Genomic DNA, 21,493 nt, shown 5'->3' on the forward strand with positions numbered 1-21,493 from the left:
AGGGCAGGGCTGCCAGTAGGCTTAGCCCAGTTGATCTGAGATGGGCACCATCCCTGCCAGCCCTCCAGCCAGTCTCCCCACCACCTGGGGTCTAGATGCTGCCCGAAGCTAGCTGGCTGTGCATAGAAGCCCCAGCACTACTCCGGGATCCCAGGAGGTGAGGTGCTGTAGACATAGGATAACACTGCCTGCCCCACAGAGCGGACTGAGGTCCTGCATGCTTGTGACTAGTCAGTGCATGCCAATAGCCGTGTGTGTCAACAGCTGGCAGCTGCTTGGCCCCAACTCAACCTGCTCTCACTTAACTGGCATGGGGGAGTCACATCAGAAGCACACTTACAGGTTGCTTTAAAGCAGGGGCAGAGAACCTTTTCTGGGACAGGCGCCACTGACCCACAGAAAAATCAGCTGGCTTCACACATGCGAGAAGCCAACCCCCTCAAAACAAACAAACAAACCCTCATGAGACCCCTCAGCAGCAGAAAGACCCTCCCTACATTCCCCTCACACACCTAAAGCTACCCAAGGCTGGGGGGAGAGCCCTGAGCCCCAGGGGCCGATCCAGCCCCTGGGCCTGCTTTAAAGACCATCTGCCCCAAGGAAAACCCAAAATGGGGATTTTCCTCATTTCTAAAGGAAAATACAACATCTGAGGGCCAGTAATTGTTTTGTTAAAGAATTCCTGGCCCTCCTCCCTCCCTGTCGTTTTCTTGGTGGTTTCTATGGACAGCTGAAGACCTAGATCCTCATAACATCAGACTACAGGCGGTGGGGGCTAAGGATATTAACTGATGACTAATTTACTAGTCAAGTAGTCAATGCAATTTCCATCGCTTAGTCAACAGGTGCTTCCTCATTCCTTTGAAACGCCCGCTTGTACATTTCAAAGGAGGAATGTGGAAATCTGCGTGCAGCTGGGGGCCAGCGGGAAGTCCCGCTGACTCCGGGGTCCATGCGGGAACTTGCCCTTTAAAACGCACAAGAACCCCCAGGGGCTCTTGTGCATTTCGAAGTGGAAGCACCCGCATGGAGCCCGCAGTTAGCAGGAAGTCCTGCTGGCCCTGGGCTGCACATGGTTGCCAGCTTTGAAATGTACAAGAGGCCCCAGAGGGGGCTCCTGTGCATTTCAAAGCAGAAGCGCAGAATGAGCCCGGGGTCAGCTGGGTACTCAAGAGATCCCCAATGACCTTGGGCTCCATGTTGTGCTGCTGCTTTGAAATGCCACATGGAGCCAGGGTCAGCTGGGGACTGATCCCGGGCTCCAGTTCAGCATTTCCCCAGAACCCGACTCCCCAGCTGATCCTGGGCTCTGCTTGGCATTTCAAAGCAGCAGCATCACACAGAGCCCGGGATCAGCTGGTGACTCCCCAGCTGACTCTGGGTTCTGTGGAAATGCCACAGAGAGCCCAGGGTCAGCTAGGGAGTCCGCAGCTGACCCTGGGCTCCACTTGGTGTTGCAGCGTTTCAAAGGGAAAGGGCCGCACAGAGCCTGGGTACAGGCTCTGTGTGGCACTGCCTCTTTAAATACCCTCTCTTCCCCCCCGCTCCTTTGCTGCCTCTGATACAGGTAGTGGGGGATGGGGAAATCAACCATCCTTAGTGGGGGGAGGGTTAAACTTGAGGCTCAGAGGGACAGGTGCTGACAGACACTGGAGTTCAGCCAGGAACTTGGAGGAAAGTCTGTGTTAGCCCCTTTAACCCCATGCATCTCCCCTTCAATTACGGGCTGAAAAGCTTGGCCTCCACATCTCTAGCCCCACCAAGCCCAGAAACTCCCAGGACGTCCAATCGGAAGGTAAAAGCAGAGGGAAGAAACTGCACCTGCTGAAGTTTGTGCAGTAATATGGCCACCTCCAGCCTGGCACTTTCCTACCACCAATCATAAAGCAGCAAAACAGGCAGGGGACAGAACCCCACTTCCGCTGGATACTGAACAGAGGGTCCAATGCAGCCCTGGTTCCAGGCCCTGCAACCCTTATTTCACTGTCATGTCTCCTGCTGTCCAGGCAGGCGCTGCACCATCGGCTCCCCCGCTGCAGCTGTGTGCGTGGTGTGGGGACGCAGGGCTCAGGATGCAAAGGACAGGTGGCCGGATGCCTGGAAGGTAGAGAGGGGAGACGTCGATCCACAAGGCCCAACTGACACTAGTACTGGAACCCAGCTCAGCCGGATGAGTGGAGCACAGCATAGCCCCAGGATGGGAGAGCTCAGCACCTGGCTGCTAAAACAGGAGGCTGATTTTTATCCCTGGCCCGCGGGTGGGCTCTGGCAGGGATTCATTAGTAACTTCACTCCCCTCTGAGCACTGCAGCAATTAATGAACAGCACCACTCTGTGCACAGAGAAGACCCAGCTGGAGTTGCCCTTTAGTGTCCACATCCATGAAGGCCTCAGCCTGCGACACATTCAACACCCCACCAGAGGCAGCATGGTCTGGAGGATGCACAGACCTGCATTTCCAGCTCTCACCCACTAGGGAAAGAGAAGCTGTACCCTGGCCCACTGGGCAGCCCTAGGCAGGGGCGCGCTCTCCTGGGGAGCTGAAGGTGCCCAGGGATTCGGCAGTGGGCTAGGCCCGCTAAGAAGTCAGTGCTGAGCAACCTCAGTTCACTTACCCGCCGGGGAACTGGAGCGGACAGTTCTAAGCCCCAGGGACAAAGCATCAGGAAGCCCATAGAGCCCAGGGTGAGGAACCTGGCCAGGCTGGCAGTCTCCCCACATTGCTTTATTGTACTGCATCAACTCAGACAATCCCACACCCACGTGGACAGACTGGGTACAGCAATATCACCCAGGGTAAAGGAGCTGAACTGGGGTTTTCTTCTCATCTCCTCACCCTGGGGGTTCAGGTGCAGAAGCAGGGGCTGCTGCCAGCACAACCAGGACATCAGCCCCTCCCATCAGGCTAGGGGGCCTGGAGAAGCCCTTTCCACAGGCTGACAACCACAATGTAAGGGACATGGCTTCTGGGGAGAAGAACAGCTGGCCCTGCGAGTGCTTGCCACCTCCCCTGTGCCGGAGCCTTGGCACCCTGCAAGGCAGGGGAGTTAGTGCCATGCCATGCTCCAGCAGGGGACATGAAGCAGAGGTGAGTGATTTTCCCCAGGACATGCAGTCAGCTGGTGACTAAGCTGAGACTGAGATCCAGGAGACCAGCCCCCAGCCCTGAGGCATCAGATCTCACTGGCTCAGGGAGGACAAAGGAGCTGGGGTTAGGCATCGTTTACGCCCATGTTCTGCATTCGCCCTTCCAGGACGCTATCGCCACCGGCTGCTTTCTTTTTACTTCCTTCGTGCTGCTTCTTCTGTTTCTTGGACGACTCCTGGTCAATAGGAGCAGGTTTCACAAAGGGGATCATTTCCTTCAGCCCTGCGGAGAGATACAGACAAGTTACCACGGCAAGAGCTCTCTGGCTCCCCCGGCCGAGATCAGGCCCGAGGACCATTCCCATTTACCTCACCAAGGGAAGTCCTGGCCCGAAGCCTCATTCCTCCACTCCCCACAGCCCCAGCCTCCCTCCTGCTGGTTCCCTAGTTGGGAACTTGCAGCAGTCACGTGGGAAGCAAAACTGGCAGAATCCCACCTTGCCCTACCTCTCCGCTGCTAGACCCTCTCTCCAGCCCGTGCTGCCAGGCGCGTGTGCAGACAGGGCTAGGCAGGTCAGAGCACAGCACAGGGGAGGGGTGCCATGCACAGGGGGTTCCAAGTTTTACCTGGTGGCATGAAACCCTTCAGCTTTTCCGGTACAACGATGCCGTTCTCCGTCTGGTAGTTCTCCAGGATGGCACAAATAGTGCGAGTGGTGGCACACATGGTAGCATTTAGCATGTGGACAAACTCTACCTGCAAAGACAAAGCCAGTGACCCTAGGATGAGGAGCCCTCACCAAGGCCTGCAGGACACCAGCTGGCTAAGGCGCTACTTGCCCTCCCCCAGAGGGGAGATCGACTGCTCCTCCCACAAGGCATCAGACCAGGGAGCCCAACGCAGAACGGAAACGGGGACCCGGAGGCACGTGAGCTGCAATTCCCAGGAAGCACCACAGCAGCGGTTCCAAATCCAGATCTCATTGCGGGACCAAAGGATTCACACAGCTGAACATTTGATCCCATCTACCCAGAACTGTCCATGGAAATTTAAAGTGAAAACTGAAGGGGTGGGAGGAGAGTTTTCCATTAACATTTTCTGCAGAAGACACCCCTCCCTCCAATCTTCTGACCAGCTCTAACTGGGAACCAGCAGAGAGCCTGGCGCAGCTAATGACCAGGGCTGCACGCTGCTCAGCAAGGATCGTACTCTTTGGAAGGAAGGGCATGGCTCTCCCAGGATGGCATAAGGAATACGTTCATTTGACGGTGAATGGGAGAGCTCTGGAGGAAAGTTCCAGGGGGAAGAGCAGCTGGCCAGGCAGATACTGAGCAGGAGCAGCAGGAGCCTAGGAGGTAACTGCTCTGAGATGGTGATTCAGCTGCCCCAGGATGCGCACACAGGAAAAGGCAGGTATTGAAATGCCACCTACTTTGTCCATCATTTTCTTGGTCTGCCCGTAGCGGATCCGCAGGCGACGGGCCTGGTAGTCTGTGCAGTTGGAGCAGGAGACCAGCTCCCGGAAGGCTCCTGAGCCTGGGAACCAAGCCTCAAGGTCCAGCTTCTTACTGGCAGCATGGTTCAGGGAGCCTGCGAGATTGAGGAGCAGTCACTTGGGCTGGGGGGCGAGGCAGCAGCCCCAGGGGAGCAGGGAGGATGTGCCGCATACTATCCTCAGCCCATTACTGAGTTTGCAGGGACAGAAGTCAAAGCCCTCCCTGCTAGGTTACCTGCTCAACTACTGAGCTCTGGTTTTGGGGCCTGGAAACCCTGGTGACAGGCACCTTAACCTGCCCCTCGCCCCCCAGACACAGCGGCACAACGAAGACTAATATTTGGGCAATGGGGATTCTCCTAGCCCTAGGGCAGATTCTCTTCCAGCCCCTCTCTGCCTATGCTCTTGGGTGGTGCTTAGAGCATTAATTCCTCAGGGGAGGAGGAGCTAGTCCCGAGGTCCGGCCACGAGGTGATCAGACCGGACGCAAACACCCTTTCGCAGCCCCCCCTTCCCGCTCCGGAGCACAAGGAACGTGCAGAGAACTCGGCGTCTGTTTTAACCGGGACTGAACGAAGGCTGAATAAGTGAAATGTGAGACGGAGCCTCAGGCACCAACCACTGCGCAACAGCCTGCAGGATCTGCTAAGTGACATGTCCTTAGCCGCCGCCTGGCAAGGGGACCAGCCAGATTACTTGCCTGCCACTGCTAATAACCAAGGCAGCATGGCACCGAAGTGCCCAGCCTTAAGAGATAGGAGTGTAAGAGCACAGCGCGCTAACGCGGGTCTAGAAGGCACTGGCCTACGCAGCGTGCTGCCATACTGAGGCACAGAAAGATGGCAGCTGTGAGGGGCAGAGGTGAGTGAACTGCCCCCCCCCTCCCCAACAAAGCTCTGCTGGTATAGTCTGGCAGTCTCTGGCCTCTCTCAGGGAGCTGGTGTCCTTGTGCCAACAGAAAAACTCTCAAACCTTCCTCGGCCCCATCGACCCTACAGGGCTTTGTCACCGAGCCACCTGGCGAACCAGCCATCCGAGCTAAAGAGACAGCCAAATCTCTCTCACACTCACACGCACAGTGCGAGGGGCTTCAGGCTCAGATTCCTGGCTAAGGCTGCTTTACGCCACACCCTAAGCATCAGATTAAGGGGTTCTTCGGCAGTGAAGACATCCTTTCCCTGCCTGCCATAGGCTCTGGGGCTGGCACTTAGAGCTTGCCTCTCCATCAGCCAGAAGAGGATGCAGGCACAACACAGCATTTCCCTCTCTCACAGACAAGACAGCGTCTCTTCAGCACCTTGTCCCTGGCTAGCTCGGGGAGGAGACAGACCAGACACCGGCCCTGGCACACGTATTCTCCAATCAGGGCTCCACTGCTCTATGCTAGCTCAGCACCCAGCACAGAATCACTTCAAGGGGAAAGCACAAGAGAAGACCCAGGGTGTAGCACATGGACCAAGCTGACACTCTCAGCCTAACATCCACACACCCCTGGATTTCCCTGTGTAGCCCACACTGATCTTCCTAGCAGGCCACAGCAGTTCCTGCCCTAGAGGAAGGGACCTGTCATTTCAGACTTAATAGAAGTCAAGAATTTCCTACAGAGCCCAAATGAGTTCTCCACCCCCATGATCCCTGAGGAAGCCGATTGCTGAGCATGGCTAGGCAGGGCGCTGCCGGGCTGGAGCCAGCGTACAACCACTGCAGTGTATGTTCCTAAGATGTTACTGCATGGCGATCTCTTTAGGCTCCTTTCCAACCACAGCTTCTAGCAGGGCCATGGGACACTCAACACGGGGCTTCTTTAGCTGTATGGTGCAGCGGCTGAGTCCAGGGCCTAATTCCTCCAGTCTGACTGACGGCACAGGAGAGGCAGAGGTTTGCCCAAGCTCGCCCACAGGACAGAAGCCAAGCCAGGAAAGTCCTCACACCCTGCCCCGCCCACTGTATTCCCATCTTGGCCTCTGTCCTTTACCAGCAGGCTGGCCCCATCAGATTATCCCTACGGAGAGGAGCCCAAGAGAGCAGAGTTCTGTACCTGAGACAATATTGACAATGTGGTAAGGAATGCCCAGCGACTGATAGAACTCCTCTGCAGTTGCAATCATCTCATCAAACATCTCCCATGACTTGTCATCGTGAGGCGAAGCGAAGACAAACTGCTCAATCTGGGGGGAAGAGAGACAGAAGCAACTATACCCCCATAGAGTGCTGGACTGCATGTTTTGGTCTGCTGACGCTCAGAGATGGGACAAAGCCCAGGAATGGGGGAGTCAAGGTTCGGAGAATGGGAACCAAAAGACAAGATTATTTCAACAGAGAATGTTTTCTCAGGTATCTGTCTCGTGGAATTCCAGTGTACCAAACTGATGGCAACAGGGAATGATAGCAGGCCAGCATTTTATACTGAGACGCCTAAGGAGCCAAAAGGACCTTCGAGTCTTACAAATCTGTAACAACTTTACTTCCCAGTGTGCAGCCACCTCCAGCAAGGGACAAGTCAACTACTGCCCACAGCAGCACATCACAACACCACCCAGAGGCCGCTTCCCAAATAACTTTTGTGCTGAGAACGTTGAACCCTGATCACACACTGAAGACGCCTCTGCTAAAGTTCCTTCGAACTGGAAGAAAAGCCCACAATCCCATTTTTGTCTGCTAGCATCCTGCAAACATCTCAGCGCTAACTGGTGAGCAGCGCGTCCCTTTACCTTTTCAAACTGGTGCACTCGGAAGATGCCTCTGGTGTCACGGCCGTGTGAGCCAACTTCCTGTCGGAAGCAGGTAGACAGCCCAGCATATCTGATGGGCAGGTCCTCCGGCTTCAGCCACTCATCCCTGTGCAAAGCTGCAATTGGCTGTTCAGAGGTAGCAATCAGGTACTTCTCATCAATGGAGCTGTCATCGGATTTCTCACTGCCCTTGCCAATAACCTGGAGACCGGGAGTTGAACAGCACTTTGTCAGCACACCAGAGCAGACCACACACCTGTGAGCATATGCGACTGTCTCCGCAACACAGAGTTGGGCCACAGGAATAGCAGGAGCCAGAGGCTAATAGGATCCTTTGCCATGGCAAAGGCTAATGGAAAACCATATCTGGTGTGCTGGCAAGATGCCCAGGTCCTTCCTTGCAGCTTACCTTGTACAGTTCCTCATCAAACTGACTGAGCTGAGCCACCTCTTGCATCACCTCTTTCCTCATGAAGAAGGGGGTGTAGACTGGAGTGTATCCTTTGCTAAGCAGGGTCTGCAGCGCATACTGGATCAGTGCCTGCTCAAGGAAAACCAGGGCACCCTACAGAAACAAGACAAGCTTCTCAGGGCACATGAAAGCCGTAAGGCTGGATTCCAGAGGTACTGAGTGGCCTCGGATGACCAGGCCAGAAGCGCCTACAATATTTCAGCTTAGAGAACTGAGCCAAAGGAGTTAAGTATCATCAGAACACAGAGAACAGGAAAAGGAGCCCAAACTGATGGTACCCGAGGACAAACAATGGCGTTGGGCTCATCCCCTGCAAGTCTTGGTCCAGTATGTTTTATGCGGAGCCATGACAAGGAGCACCTTGAGCTGAAAACATGCTTAGCATCAGACATGCAGCACTAGTCATACCACCACTAGCCCCGTCCGACACCCACCGTCAATGGTGGCACATACAGCTGTCTTTAAAAAGCTAACACAAGGCTGAGCTCCACTGGTCAAGCAGACCACGTGGCTTGCTCCCTTCCTCTGCCTAGTACACCATCAGCAACCAAACTCAGCCTCAGGAAAGGCACTTGTGCCCACTGCAGGATTAGTGAGAGGTACAGCACAAAGGGCAGGAAAGCAGCAGGTTTCTGTCTCATTCCTCTTGTTGCTTGAACATAGGAAGAAGGTGTGGGGCTCAGGGCTCTCACCTTCAAAAAGTACCCTCTGCTTCCAGCTACTATGGCCCCCTTCTCTCCTTCATAGCCATCCACCATCACCACCAAGTCCACGTGGGAATACTTCTTCCGTACTGTGCAGTCTCCCCAGACCCTCTCCACTCTGTTATCGGCATCCTGCATGCAAGGCAAGAGAAAGAAAACTGGAGCTCCCTTGGAAGTCTTCTCTCACACCGGTCACAGCGAGGTGAGGCCCAGCACGACATGCAGACCCCTGGACCCACTGTGTTGTGCAGGTAAGGAGTGCAAAGAGTGGCAGGTCCTCGTTCTTTTCCCTCTCTTTCCCCACAAAGGCCAGGCCTCAGCCCTTTCCCAGTGAGGTCTGACAAAGTACGGACTTGTCGGAGCACTTGCCACAGCTGTTCCGGGGACTCCCTCACCCTGGGACTGGCTCAGCAATCGACACAGCAACTAAATCCTGGCAAGAAGATACACAGCTCAGAACCCCCTGCTGATCCTGCCAGCAGCATATTATGATGTCACCTGGCTGCTGGCCCAACCTGGTGTTAAGCATTCTTGCTGGGCAAATGCAATGGGCAAGGCAGATCCTAAGCATTTGGTTCTGCCTACATTTCCCTTGTATGCTCCAGACAATGGTGGAGAGTCACACTGTCTGAGCTGATCTTTGTGCTCAATGAGCTCCCTTGCTGCAGCACACCCTGTCTTGTACTGCAGGTTCCATTCCTCTCTACCCGATCTCAGCAGGCACCTCACCCACTGCCCCTCTGCAGTCTCTCTGATGTGTTGTGTCTGCCTGCTTCAAGCTGACAGTATGTCACTTCCCCAAACCTGCCAGAGACACCATCCACATAGCAGGTATGCATTCAGCTCCTACCTCATCATTGCTGATGGGCACAGAGGGGTGGAGGAGGTTTCCAATTTCTCTGAGGCTTTCAAAGCGTTCTGCCTCCAGTTTCACACGCTCTGCATCGGACTTCAGGATGGCTTCGTCAATGAGAATACGAACTTTCTTAATCTGGGTTACTTGAAGACTCTGTTACACAAAAATCACTGAGAATGTCACCACTGCACAGCTTAAACAGGGAAAATTAGCCCATAAAAAGGGCCAAAGAAGTTTTGTACGTAAAAAACTCCTGTGATCTCTGCCTAACCAGTATGACTTTTTGCAGAGGTTTCACTAATAATCAAATAAACTTTGCTGACTACATACTGGATAAAGGAGATTCATCTGAGAATTTATTTAGACTTTCAACAGCATTTGACAAAGTCCCTCACAAAAGACTACTACAGAAGCTAAGTCATCACAGAGCAAGAGACAATATTGTCATGGATCAGCTAAAAGGCAGGAACCAGAGCAGGACTAAATGGTCACTTTTCATCATGGCAGATGTTATTTATTAGTGATCTGGAAATGGAGTGAGCAGTGACGTACAGATGACACAATTACTTAGATCAGCCCAATCCTGTGAGGACTTCAGAGGAACTTAAGAGCATCAAAAAGGCAGATGGAGCTAAATGTTGATAGACACTTGGATGGAATAATTTGAATGAATCATAAACCTTACAGGGTTCTAAATTCACTACATCAACTCAGAAAAGGGATCTGGGCACCACCATAAGCCCACTCAATGGAACCCTCTGCTTACTGTGCAGATGCAGTCCAAAAAGCAAATAAAATATTGAGATACAAAAGAAGAGAGACGGTGAATCATAAGGGAAATATAGCGATGCCATTACATAAATGAAGCATGTCTCATTTAGAAAACTGTGTGCAGTTCTGGCCATCCCATCTCAAAAAAGATATTGCAGGATTAAAGGGGTTCAGAGAATGGCCACGATAAAACGTATCTGAAGAGAGACTGGAGAAACTGGGGTTGTTACCTTAGGAAAGAGAGGAATAAGGGACCAGGACATAAGTGTGTAAAACTAACAACTGGTCTAGGAGGGAAATCAGGTGCTTCTGTTCTCCCCGTCTCAACACAAGACTAGAGGAATGTGCAATGAAACCGGGAGGTGGCAAATCCACAACTAATCCAAGGAAATACTTTTTCTTGTGTGTGATTAAACTGTGGAACTCACTGCCAAATTCTTAAGATTAAGAAAGGCGCTGAACATCCCCTCTGGTGCTAATATCTGGCTCTGATAGCGGATACTACTGAGTTCTGGGCACAATAATATACCTCTTGCTTGAATGTTTCCTAAAGCCATAACTGGCAAACAAGCCAGGGGACTAGTCCAGTTTGAGTCTTCCTGTATTCACATTTCAGCTCAGGCAGCACAATGCTCCTTGTCTCCAGGCACGGACAATGGTTCTGTACAGACTGAATCACCAACAGCAATTTGGTGTGTTCCTCAGAGATGTCTCAGCCTAACCCTGCCTAGCTAACAAGCTCCAACAGGTTCACAGCACAGGCTGATTTTGCTGGAAATCTCTGACTGCAGGAGTACAGATAGTCAGACTTCAGCCTGGAAGATGGTGAAATAAAAGAAAATGCAGTGGTCACTGTTCAGAGCGCCTGCACCATGTGAAAGCAAACTCACCGCTAAGATGTCAGCAGTGAGGCCATCCAGATTTTGTGCATATTCTGGTACGGATTCATTGTCACCCACGGGCTCTTTTTTCTGCAAAGGGAAGAATCAGGAAGAACTGTGAGCACACAGAAAACATATTTTGCAAGCACTACAGGTGCTGCAACCTGGGAAGTCAGGACTGGGAAGAGGGGACCCAGGAAAGGATTTCAAACTCCATTTTATGAAGCGGATTCAAAGCATGACACAGAATGGCTAGACTATGCGGGGTAGTGAATTCTTCTAACGAGCTCAATGCTTTGGCAGTCCAGCCAACATGTGAAAAGTTCTCAAACTCCTTCCTACCAGAGGTCATCAACAGCAGGAAGATGAGACAGATTATACTCCTTTAAAAATAGCACCATATCAGTGCTAACAAACACAGCGCTCATCTCTCTTACCTTCATTTTCTCACCTATCGTTTTGCTGCACAGATTCTTCAGTTTGTTCAAGTTGTCTGCACGAAATCTGCCTGGAAAGGAACCATTGGAAGGAAAATTAACCAGCGATCTCCATAGTGAAACTAAACACTTGTGAGCAGATTCAGAAACCTGTTGAGTTAGTAAGTTGTGACCCCTGCATGTGACATATCATAGACACAAACAGTTTAGATACACAATTCATTCCCTCTTAGCTTCAATTAGCTTTACAGACCTTATTCAGAAAGTTGGCAAAATGAAGAGAGAAGACATTTGCTCTGAGCAGGCTCTCAAGAACACTGGAGGGAAAGAATGGCATCACAGCTAGAATAGGAGTTGAGAGATTTTCCTCTCTGCCACAGCCTCACTGCATGCCCTTGGGCAAGTCAGCCCCTCCACTTTCCCAGCTATAAAACTAAAGCAGTAGTTGCTACCTCATAGGAGTCACTGGAGGGCTTAATTCAGTTACGGAAAGTTCCACTCACCTTCTGGCCCAGTGCAATGATTTAGATAAAATGGGAAGCTAAAATGTTCACTTTGTCCTTGAAGTGAGGAAGGTGTTTTTATGCTGTAGCTGATAAGTGGCCAGGACTTGAAAACAATCCTTTCACACTACGGATGTTAGTGTGTAAGTGTTTATATGATTAACCAATAAGCCTGGGCTCAATGGCTATATATGCCCCCTCCCCCCAGCTGCCTCTGTATCAGAAGCAGCAAGGGGGGAGGGAGGAGGGGGGAGCTGGTGCCCATGGGAAGCTAGCTTTTAAGCCATCTCCCTGCACATATTAGCTCCCACCAAGCTGCCTGCATTCCCCTGCTCTGCGCTGCTGCCTCTGTACTAGTGCGGGTGGGGGCAGGCAGGAGTTGATACATGCGGAGATCCAGTTTAGGTAGGTTCTCCGTGCATGCTGGCTCCCACAGTGTTGCCTGCCCCCTGTGCTGCTGCACGTGGGAGACGGTACCCATTGGCAGCCGGCTTTCAAGCTGTCTCCCAGAACATACCAGCCCCTGTGGAACTGCCTCCCCCCCTACTACTGCCTCTGTATCAGAGGCAGCAGGAAGGGGCTGAGGGGCCCCCTGCGTGTAAATGCTGAAAAATACAGCGGTTACACATTTACACAAATAAATGTTTGCTAACTTTCCTACTTCTCACTGGTCAGCACGGAGCAGAAAACTTCCTATGGCAAGAGAGGGAGGCGCCCCTCCCACCTCACCCAGAATCCAGAAAATATGCCAGTTTTCATTTGAACTCTCTCCAGTTTCTCATGTTAGCTAAGACAGGCTCTCCAATGTTACCACGGACCAGAGCCCCCAGAGACAGCTCCGTGGCCTCTGCTCAGCTTTCCCAAGCAGCTGCAGAGTGTAAGTGGCAAGAGACTAGTTATTTTCACTGATATTTAGCTCTTTGGGGAAAACAAGTGAAACAGACAAGAACTAGCTCATTTTCCCTCCTCTGCTACTGTCTGGGAAAGCGAGAAGCAGCAAGAGCAGATGCAAGAACTACCAGTATTCAACAGACTAGAGAGCTCAAACACGAAAATCCGGGGCCTGTTAGATCAGCAAAGACCAAGCCACCTCGGTGTTAGTTAGGGACTTGGGAAAAGGGTACAGTAAACATGAACTTCCTTCCCTCCATGCAATATCTTACACCTGTGCTCCACAGCCTCCTGGGTAAGAGAAAGTACCTACTCCCTTTCCACCAGGGCTGTACAGAGGGAGGCTTAAAACTGATAAGAAACTTGCTAACTAGAGCAGAGGACAATAATTGTCAAACCAATCTGATAGCTTCCTTTGATAGGATAACGAGTCTTGTGGATAAGGGAGAAGTGGTGGACATGGTAAACCTAGACTTTAGTAAGGCGTTTGATACGGTCTCACGTATTTTTATCAATAAACTAAGCAAATACAACTTAGATGGGGCTATTATAAGGTGGGTGCATAACTAGCTGGATAACTGTTCTCAGAAAGTAGTTATTAACAGTTCATAATCCTGCTGGAAGGGCAGAACAAGTGGGGTTCTGCAGGGATCTGCTTTGGGACTGGTTCAGTTCAATATCTTCATCAACGATTTAGATATTGGCATTGAGAGTACGCTTATTAAGTTTGCAGATGATACGAAGTTGCAAGTGCTTTGGAGGATAGGGTCACAATTCAAAATGATCTGGACCAACTGGAGAAATGGTCTGAGGTAAACAGGATGAAGTTTAATAAGGACAAATAAAAAGTACTCCACTTAGGAAGGAACGGTCAGTCTCTCACATACAGAATGGGAAGTGATTATCTAGGAAGGAGTACTGTAGAAAGGGATCTAGGGGTCATAAGCTAAATATGAGTCAACCGTGTGATGCTGTTGCAAAAAAAGCAAACATGATTCTGGGATGCATTAATAGGTGTGTTGTGAGCAAGACACAAGATATCATTCTTCCACTCTACTCTGTGCTGATTAGGCCTCAGTTGGAGTATTATGTCCAGTTCTGGGCACCACATTTCAGGAAAGATGTGGAGAAATTGGAGAAGGTCCAGAGAAGAGCAACAAGAATGATTAAAGGTCTAGAGAACATGACCTATGAAGGAAGGATGAAAGAATTGGTCTTGTTTAGTCTGGAAAGGAGAAGACTGAGAGGGGACATGATAGCTGTTTTCAGGTATCTCAAAGGGTGTCACAATGAGGAGGGAGAAAAATTGTTCTCTTTGGCCTCTGAGGATAGGACAAGAAGCAATGGGCTGAAACTGCTTAAACTGCCCAAGGGAGGTTTAGGTTGGACATTAGGAAAAACTTCCTAACTGTCAGGGTGGTTAAACACTGGAATAAGTTTCTCAGGGAGGTTGTGGAATCTCCATCTCTGGAGATATTTAAGAGTAGGTTAGATAGACATCTATCAGGGATGGTCTAGATGATACTGGGTCCTGCCATGAGGACAGGGGACTGGACTTGATGACTCTCGAGGTCCGTTTCAGTTCTAGTATTCTATGATTCTATGAATTTTTGATGGAGGGGCCACTCCAAGAATTTGGAAAGTGGTCAAAGGATCTTCCATATTAATGGAGGAGGTGTGGGATATGCGATGGAGGCTGGGTGCAGAAGGGAGCTTGCAGTAAGGGACTGGGGTGCAGGAGAAGGTGTGGGGTCTGGGAGGGAGTTTGGGGGAAGGAGGTAATGGTGACTAGGGTTCAGGGGTTTGTGTTGTGACCTTGGGCAAGAAGGAGTTGTGACCTGGTAAAGGGGACTGGGGTTCAGGAGAGGGTTGCAGGGGATTGTGTTGTGATCTGGGACAGGGGACTGGGATGCAGCATCTGAAAGGGGATATGGGAGCAGGAGGGGGACAGAGGGATTGAGTTATGTGGGGTAGGTGTGCAAAGTGTTGGGGTGCCTAACAGGCTCTGGCTGGGAGATTTACCTGCTTGACTCCCAGCAGCAGTCTTCTCAAGCAGACTCCCTGCCTGCCCTGCCCCGGCTGCACACACTATGTGATTTTTGAACAGCTACGAATCTGGGATTGTGCTGGGAGTGGGAGCAGCACATGAAGCCTCTTCTCCTTCCCCCAGGCTCACAACTGTTCAAACAGAGCCCTGCAATGGCTGCTTTTCTCAGTAGCATACAGGAGGCAAGCAGGGAGTTTGCTGGGGGCTTCTTTCTGTGTTTGCGGGCCAAATCTGGTGGCTTGGCAGGCCAGATACAGCCCATGCAGGGTATTTTGCCCAGGCCTGAACTAAAGGCAGATATTAATGTAGCCTAAGAATTGCACCTTGGCTGGAACCTAAGTGCAAGAGAGAGAAGAGGATCAGAACAGTTGCTAGATTCTAAAGCAGGGGTTCTCAGGATAATTTTTGGTGGCCTCAGAGTGCAGCCACCAACTCTTGCTTCTCTCACACTTTCCTTAAAATATGTAATTAGCTTTAGGAAAAACAAATAAATATGTATGTATACATGAGTAAATCATAGTAATTTATTTATTGCTAGCAAGTCCAAGTCCATCGTGAAAAGTGATATTAACAAACATACAAGTATCAGTTTTTCACAGAAGACTTACTCAGCCCTCCCAACCCTGGGGACAAATTAAATCCTGAATGGGGGGTCGGGGGAGGCAATGGGGGACTGGAGCCTGAAGCCCCACCACCACAGTCTGCCACCCTAGGGGGGAGGGCCAAAACTTGAGCCTCACCACCCCTGGGAATGTGGGGAACTCATCAGTTGTGTCCCCACATGTCTCCAGAGGGGGGCAGAGACCAACCTTTGCTGGTGGCCCCAGCAACCAAAACCAAGGCAGTGCATCCAAGAGCATCAGGGAATTGTTGCTACTTTGCCTCCCTCCATATCTCCAGCTCAGGAATCTATAGCTGTAGCCACATTTAGGAAATGCTGCTTAAGAGAAGTTGTACTCAGCAAAGGGTGTGTGTACTTTGGGGCACACTGAGGTACAGGGATACATCAACTCATCTAGATATCTGCCTAGTTTAACAGCCTATGCTAAAAACACAAGAGAAACGGCATAAACTAACATTTCATACAATGATTTGTTTATCGTGCTTGATAAACGACACACTGGCATAGGTACAATATTTATAATCCAATTGATTTATTTTGTAATTATATGGTAAAAATTATGATAAGGAAGCAAATTTTCAGTAACAGCGAGCAGTGACATTTTTATGTCTGATTTTATAAGCAAGCGGTTTTTAAATGAAGTGAAACTTGGGGTACACAAGAGAAATCAGACACCTGAAAGGGGTACAGCAGTCTGGACAGGTTGAGGGCCACCGCTAAAGAGCACCATCCTGCACTTCATTGGTGGTCACCTTCCTCTAGTACTGTAGCTAACTGAAGTCTAGTTCACACTTGTATATACTGGTAACAGTTATGCACAGGAGTTTAACAAATGTGTGATGTGCTTTGAGATTGCTCAGGCAAGAATTAGGCTCAGATTTATACTGGTGACCAATTTAAAAATTGTGTAGGTTGAATGATATTCTTCCAATGTGCTCCAAATGATAGGAACATCAGCAGACAAACCAAAAAGCAAATTCCTCCAGTCCTTCTCACAAATATAAAGTTGCGTTTCCAGAGACCAGGGAGTGCAAACCAGTGAACAACACAGTACTTCCGATCTGCGGCATTAATGAATCAGTCTCTATGCCAATTGCAGCTGGATTGCATCAGACTGCAACCACCAATCTCTGAGCAGCAGCCTGCCAAATAGTGATCTCTTGATTTAAATGCCAACACATATTGACAGCACAACTTCTGAATGCAGAAAGGCTTCTCTTGCCTCAAAGTACTCATTTGCCAAAGCTGTGGAAAGCAACTGCAAAACTGTCTTCAACCCACAATACAGCAATCTCCTGCCTTACTGTCTGCATTTAAGCAGTGCAGCACAGATATGCAAAACATTAATACAGTGCATGCTGACAGCAAACAGCACTGTCTAATAATGTGTATTATTAGCCCAGCCCTCTTTCCACAACAAGGAAAGAGGTTCCTCTGCTTGAAAATGGATTTAAAGATGCCTCATTTTGGCTTCACTTTCTAATAATTATTGCTAAAAGATGCCTGGCAACATAAGCTTGTGTATCCTAGGAACTGTGAGCCCTACTACAGATTTTTATTATCTATTCAACAAATACATAAACTTAGGTGGAACAAGTAACTCGTGAAACACAAGGTTTCATATTGTCTATTCTCAGTCCATGTGAGGTTTTCCCAAACATAATTTATTTCCTTTCTCTGGTCACAACTCCAGGACCAGCACTGGGAAAAGCTTACTGGTCCCAAAACTACCTGTACTGGTCTGGCAAAGGATTTCTAGGACTGGTGAACCATTACATATCAGATCCTAAAAATCACCTACTTCTTACTATTCTTTTTATCTCCTTAACCCAAACTTCACTTACAACATAATCACCAGTAATCTCAGGAACTGGTGAAGTCAATGCCTTAGGCAGTCAAAAGATGGGTTCCAATCTGTCAAATATTTCTGACTAGAAGATTTAAGTGGCATTGCTTAGGTCCTTAACTCAAATAACTGTTTTTTCTTCAGTATGCAGGCTGCCCTGAGGAGAGGGGGCTACCCCAGCCCCCTATCACCGCAGCAGCTTTGGACCAGGTGAGAAGCACTTATCCATGGGTACAGCAGGCACAGCTAGTGGAGGGTGCATGTCCCTTGACTGGGAGACAGACACACAAGCAGACAAACTCATTCAAATATATAGTAGCTGTCCATTTCTCCACCCCCGCTGCCCATATGGGGTTATAGCTATCCTGGTCCCCTTCTCTGGTCTCTGGCTGTCCCCCTGTGGTCACTATACAGCATAATTGCTTGCTAGCAGATCCGCCTGTTTCTGTTTTATAAGAAAAAAATCATATTCCAGGCACATCCCATTGTCCTGGCACAACCAAACGCTTACTTTGCTTAAATCATGATAAGAGGAAGCTACCTACCAAATTTAGTGGTTCTAGTTCTTAATGTTTAGGAGCAATACTTGAACAAACAGTCTCACAGACAGACTAACACACAAGTGCTCTCAAATATATAGTAGAATACCACAGCTCTCAGGGGCTATAGAGCTGGTTTGACGGGATGCAGAAGTCATGTGTCATTGAAGCAGCGTGAAACAGAATTAAACTGCCACTGTGAAGACTAGATTTCAAAGTCTGAAAACCACTCAGTCACATACTACCCACACTGAAGAAGTCAGGTTGCTCCTACCTAAGGCAGCAACAATGAAGTGAGCTATGACAAATGACAATGAGTCAGATAATAAATTCATGGCAGTTAGGTCCACCAACGGCTATTAGCAAGGAAGGGTAGGAATGGTGCCCCTAGCCTCTCTTTGTCAGAGATTGGGGATGGGTGGAATCACTTGATGATTCTCAGTTCTGTTCCTTCCCTCTTGGGCACCTGGCACTGGTCTCTGTCAGACAGAATTCTAGGGCTTGATGGACCTTTGGTCTGACACAGTGTGGGTATTTTTATACTCCTAAAGGTCCAGATTATGGAGGGCTCACCCACAGCAGCTCCACTGATTTCAGTTGGAAGCAGAGGCGCTCCGCAGTCTGCTCCGCACTGCCGGCTTGGGAGATACTGTCCCCAGCTGTGCAGGGCGCTTGCAGTGCTGCCTCAAAGGGCTCCCAGTTCCTGGGGACATCTCAGGGGGAGCAGGCAGTGCTCCCTGAGCAGTTCAAAGGGAGCCAGGACAGCCCTGCCCTGCTAGGGGCACTGGTACCTGAGGCATGGTCCTTCACTGACAACCGCTGTCACCCTCACAGCCTGCAAAGGATGGGGGGGGCTGGATGGGACGATGGAGATGCAAGGCACCAGCAGAGCCACCCCGCGAGCGTGGGGATCCCCCCCCCCCGCACACCCCTCCCCCCTCCCGCCCCGAGCGCGGGGATCCCCCCCGCACACCCCTCCCTCCTCCCCCCCCGCCCCGAGCGCGGGGATCCCCCGCCGCACACCCCTCCCTCCTCCCCCCCCCGCCCCGAGCGCGGGGATCCCCCGCCGCACACCCCTCCCTCCTCCCCCCCCGCCCCGAGCGCGGGGATCCCCCCCCGCACACCCCTCCCCCCCCCCCCCGCACCGAGCGCGGGGATCCCCCCCCGCACCGAGCGCGGGGATTCCCCCCCGCACACCCCTCCCTCCTCCCCCCCCGCCCCGAGCGCGGGGATCCCCCCCGCACACCCCTCCCTCCTCCCCCCCCCGCCCTGAGCGCGGGGATCCCCCCCGCCCCGAGCGCAGGGATCCCCCCCCGCACACCCCTCCCCCCTCCCGCTCCGAGCGCGGGGATCCCCCCCCCCGCACACCCCTCCCTCCTCCCCTCCCCGCGCGCGGGGATCCCCCCCCGCACACCCCTCCCTCCTCCCCCCCCGCCCCGAGCGCGGGGATCCCCCCCCGCACACCCCTCCCTCCTCCCCCCCCGCCCCGAGCGCGGGGATCCCCCCCCGCACACCCCTCCCTCCTCCCCCCCCCGCCCCGAGCGCGGGGATCCCCCCCCGCACACCCCTCCCTCCTCCCCCCCCGCCCCGAGCGCGGGGATCCCCCCCCCGCCCCGAGCGCGGGGATCCCCCCCCCGCACACCCCTCCCTCCTCCCCCCCCCCGCCCCGAGCGCAGGGATCCCCCCCCCGCACACCCCTCCCTCCTCCCCCCCCCCGCCCCGAGCGCAGGGATCCCCCCCCGCAGACCCCTCCCTCCTCCCCCCCCCCCCGAGCGCAGGGATCCCCCCCCGCACACCCCTCCCTCCCTTCCCTCCTCCCCCCCCCCCCCCCGAGCGCAGGGATCCCCCCCCCGCACACCCCTCCCTCCCTTCCCTCCTCCCCCCCCCCCCCGAGCGCAGGGATCCCCCCCCGCACACCCCTCCCTCCTCCCCCCCCGAGCGCGGGGATCCCCCCCGCACACCCCTCCCTCCCTTCCCTCCTCCCCCCCCCCCCGAGCGCAGGGATCCCCCCCCGCACACCCCTCCCTCCTCCCCCCCCGAGCGCGGGGATCCCCCCCGCACACCCCTCCCTCCCTTCCCTCCTCCCCCCCCCCCCGAGCGCGGGGATCCTCGCGCATGCGCACCGCCCTGCCGCGGACCCTATTTGGCGGGGCCGCCGGCCCGGAACGTACATCGCCGCCAAGCGCCGTCAGCCTCCACCAGCGCGTCCACCAGCGCCGGGTCCTTGAAGCGTTTGATCTGCGTGTCCCGCACGAGGCCGGGGTCCCCGCCCTTGTCGGCGCGGAACAGGTCCAGGTCCAGCACCATGGTGCCGGCGACACAGCGCTGAGGGAGGCTGCAGCAACACTGCGCATGCGCGGCACTGCGGCTCTCGCGCACATGAGACCGGAAGCGGAACGCTGGGCGCTTGCGTAGGAATACGTGTCAGTGCGCATGCGCCGCGCCAAGGTTGCAGCAGGTGGGAGGGGCCGCGCAGGGGCGCTGCAGCCCAGCCTGGTCCCCTGGCCAAGAGCACGGGCTGCAGCCAGCGCGGCGTGTTCGAGACCCGCTAGGGAGCGGTCGGCCAGTCGGTCCTACAGCCCCTGGGGGCCGGGCGGGAGCTGGTCCGCAAGGGGAGCCAGTTTAAAAACCACCTCCCCTCCCGCACAAGCTGCCTGTAGCCTGGTGCTTGTGAGAAGGAGGCAGCAGCACCAGGTGCAGCCCCCGGGCTCTGCGTAAGCCAGACATGAGCTGGGCTGCCTCCCCTCTCTTACTGCACTTGAATGCAGAGCAGATCCCCGAGCCAGGACTGAGCTGTGCTGCCTGCCCGCTTGGGGCACTCTAAATGCAGAGCCACAGCAAGGGTGGGGGAGAGGGAATAGTTAATTGACTACACTGTTACATCCCTAGTCCAAGCACAGAGCTGGCCCCTGCTTGCTGTCCCGTGCTGTGCGTGGCATGTCGTGACCCCAAAGGGCCTAGCCGCAGGGTGTCCTCGCCCCTCAGAGCTGGCTCTAGGTTTTTTGCTGCCCCAAGCAAAAATTTTTTTGCTTCCCTCCCCCCCCCACATTGCTTTTTTTGTTGGCTTTTACACGTTTGCACTTTACAATGGTTTGTTTTGTTTTTAAATTTAAAAAAAAAATGAAACCAGAAAATTTGCCCCTCGCTCCCGACCCACAGCCCCCACCGCACAGCCCTGCCAGTGTCTCACTCCCACCCACAGACCCCACAGCCCAGTCCTACCAGTGCCCCTCACTCCTGACCCACAGCCCTGGGCATCCCCGCCTCTCCCTGCCCCTGCTACCCGGGGGCCAGTGCCTGACAAATTCCCTCAGGGGTCTCCCTTGAAGAGCTAGGGGGCCTGCTTGGCCTTGGAAGGGAATGAGCAGCACCAGTTACCAGGGGCGCGAGCCTTTCTTGCACAGCGGTCCCCTAGAGACTCTTTTAATGCCACAGGAGTGCCCGTTGCTGAGCTGCCTGGAGCCGATGACCAGGGAGCCATGCGGGTCCAGGTGGGCTGAGGACCGGGCAGGGGCTCAGTCCCGCCGTGTGCGGCTTGCAGGGTGCGGGGGGAAACGTGGGCTGGGGACACCGACAGCGGCAGTCTCTTCCCCCTGCGACTTTTCTCCC

General features: G+C 53.0%; 1 protein-coding gene across 1 annotated transcript; it reads right to left on the reverse strand.

Annotated features, from left to right (window-relative positions):
• Nucleotides 1–2,674: 2,674 nt before the first annotated feature.
• Nucleotides 2,675–20,248, reverse strand: SARS1 (seryl-tRNA synthetase 1). The gene is made up of 11 exons (XM_075909941.2): nt 20,056–20,248; nt 11,437–11,507; nt 11,009–11,089; nt 9,342–9,500; nt 8,480–8,623; nt 7,725–7,880; nt 7,295–7,516; nt 6,622–6,751; nt 4,517–4,678; nt 3,715–3,840; nt 2,675–3,370 (listed from the first exon to the last, which is right to left on the reverse strand). Exons 1-11 carry the CDS (start codon nt 20,189–20,191, stop codon nt 3,213–3,215), a joined length of 1,545 nt encoding a protein of 514 aa, XP_075766056.1. The 5' UTR covers nt 20,192–20,248; the 3' UTR covers nt 2,675–3,212.
• Between the last annotated feature and the right edge of the window lie 1,245 nt (nt 20,249–21,493).

The sequence above is a fragment of the Pelodiscus sinensis genome, chromosome 27 (assembly GCF_052426305.1).
Source record: "Pelodiscus sinensis isolate ZL-2025 chromosome 27, ASM5242630v1, whole genome shotgun sequence".
In the NCBI taxonomy this organism is placed as follows: domain Eukaryota; kingdom Metazoa; phylum Chordata; order Testudines; family Trionychidae; genus Pelodiscus; species Pelodiscus sinensis.

What these genes read in the sequence shown, in the direction of transcription:
- SARS1 (XM_075909941.2), bottom strand. Translation starts at nt 20,191, where the DNA reads ATGGTGCTGGACCTGGACCTGTTCCGCGCCGACAAGGGCGGGGACCCC. An exon ending in TTGATGAGGAACTGTACAAG is followed by an intron (nt 7,517 to 7,724) that starts GTAAGCTGCAAG and finishes CCCGGTCTCCAG; the next exon opens with GTTATTGGCAAGGGCAGTGA. An exon ending in GAAGGGTTTCATGCCACCAG is followed by an intron (nt 3,371 to 3,714) that starts GTAAAACTTGGA and finishes ATCTCTCCGCAG; the next exon opens with GGCTGAAGGAAATGATCCCC.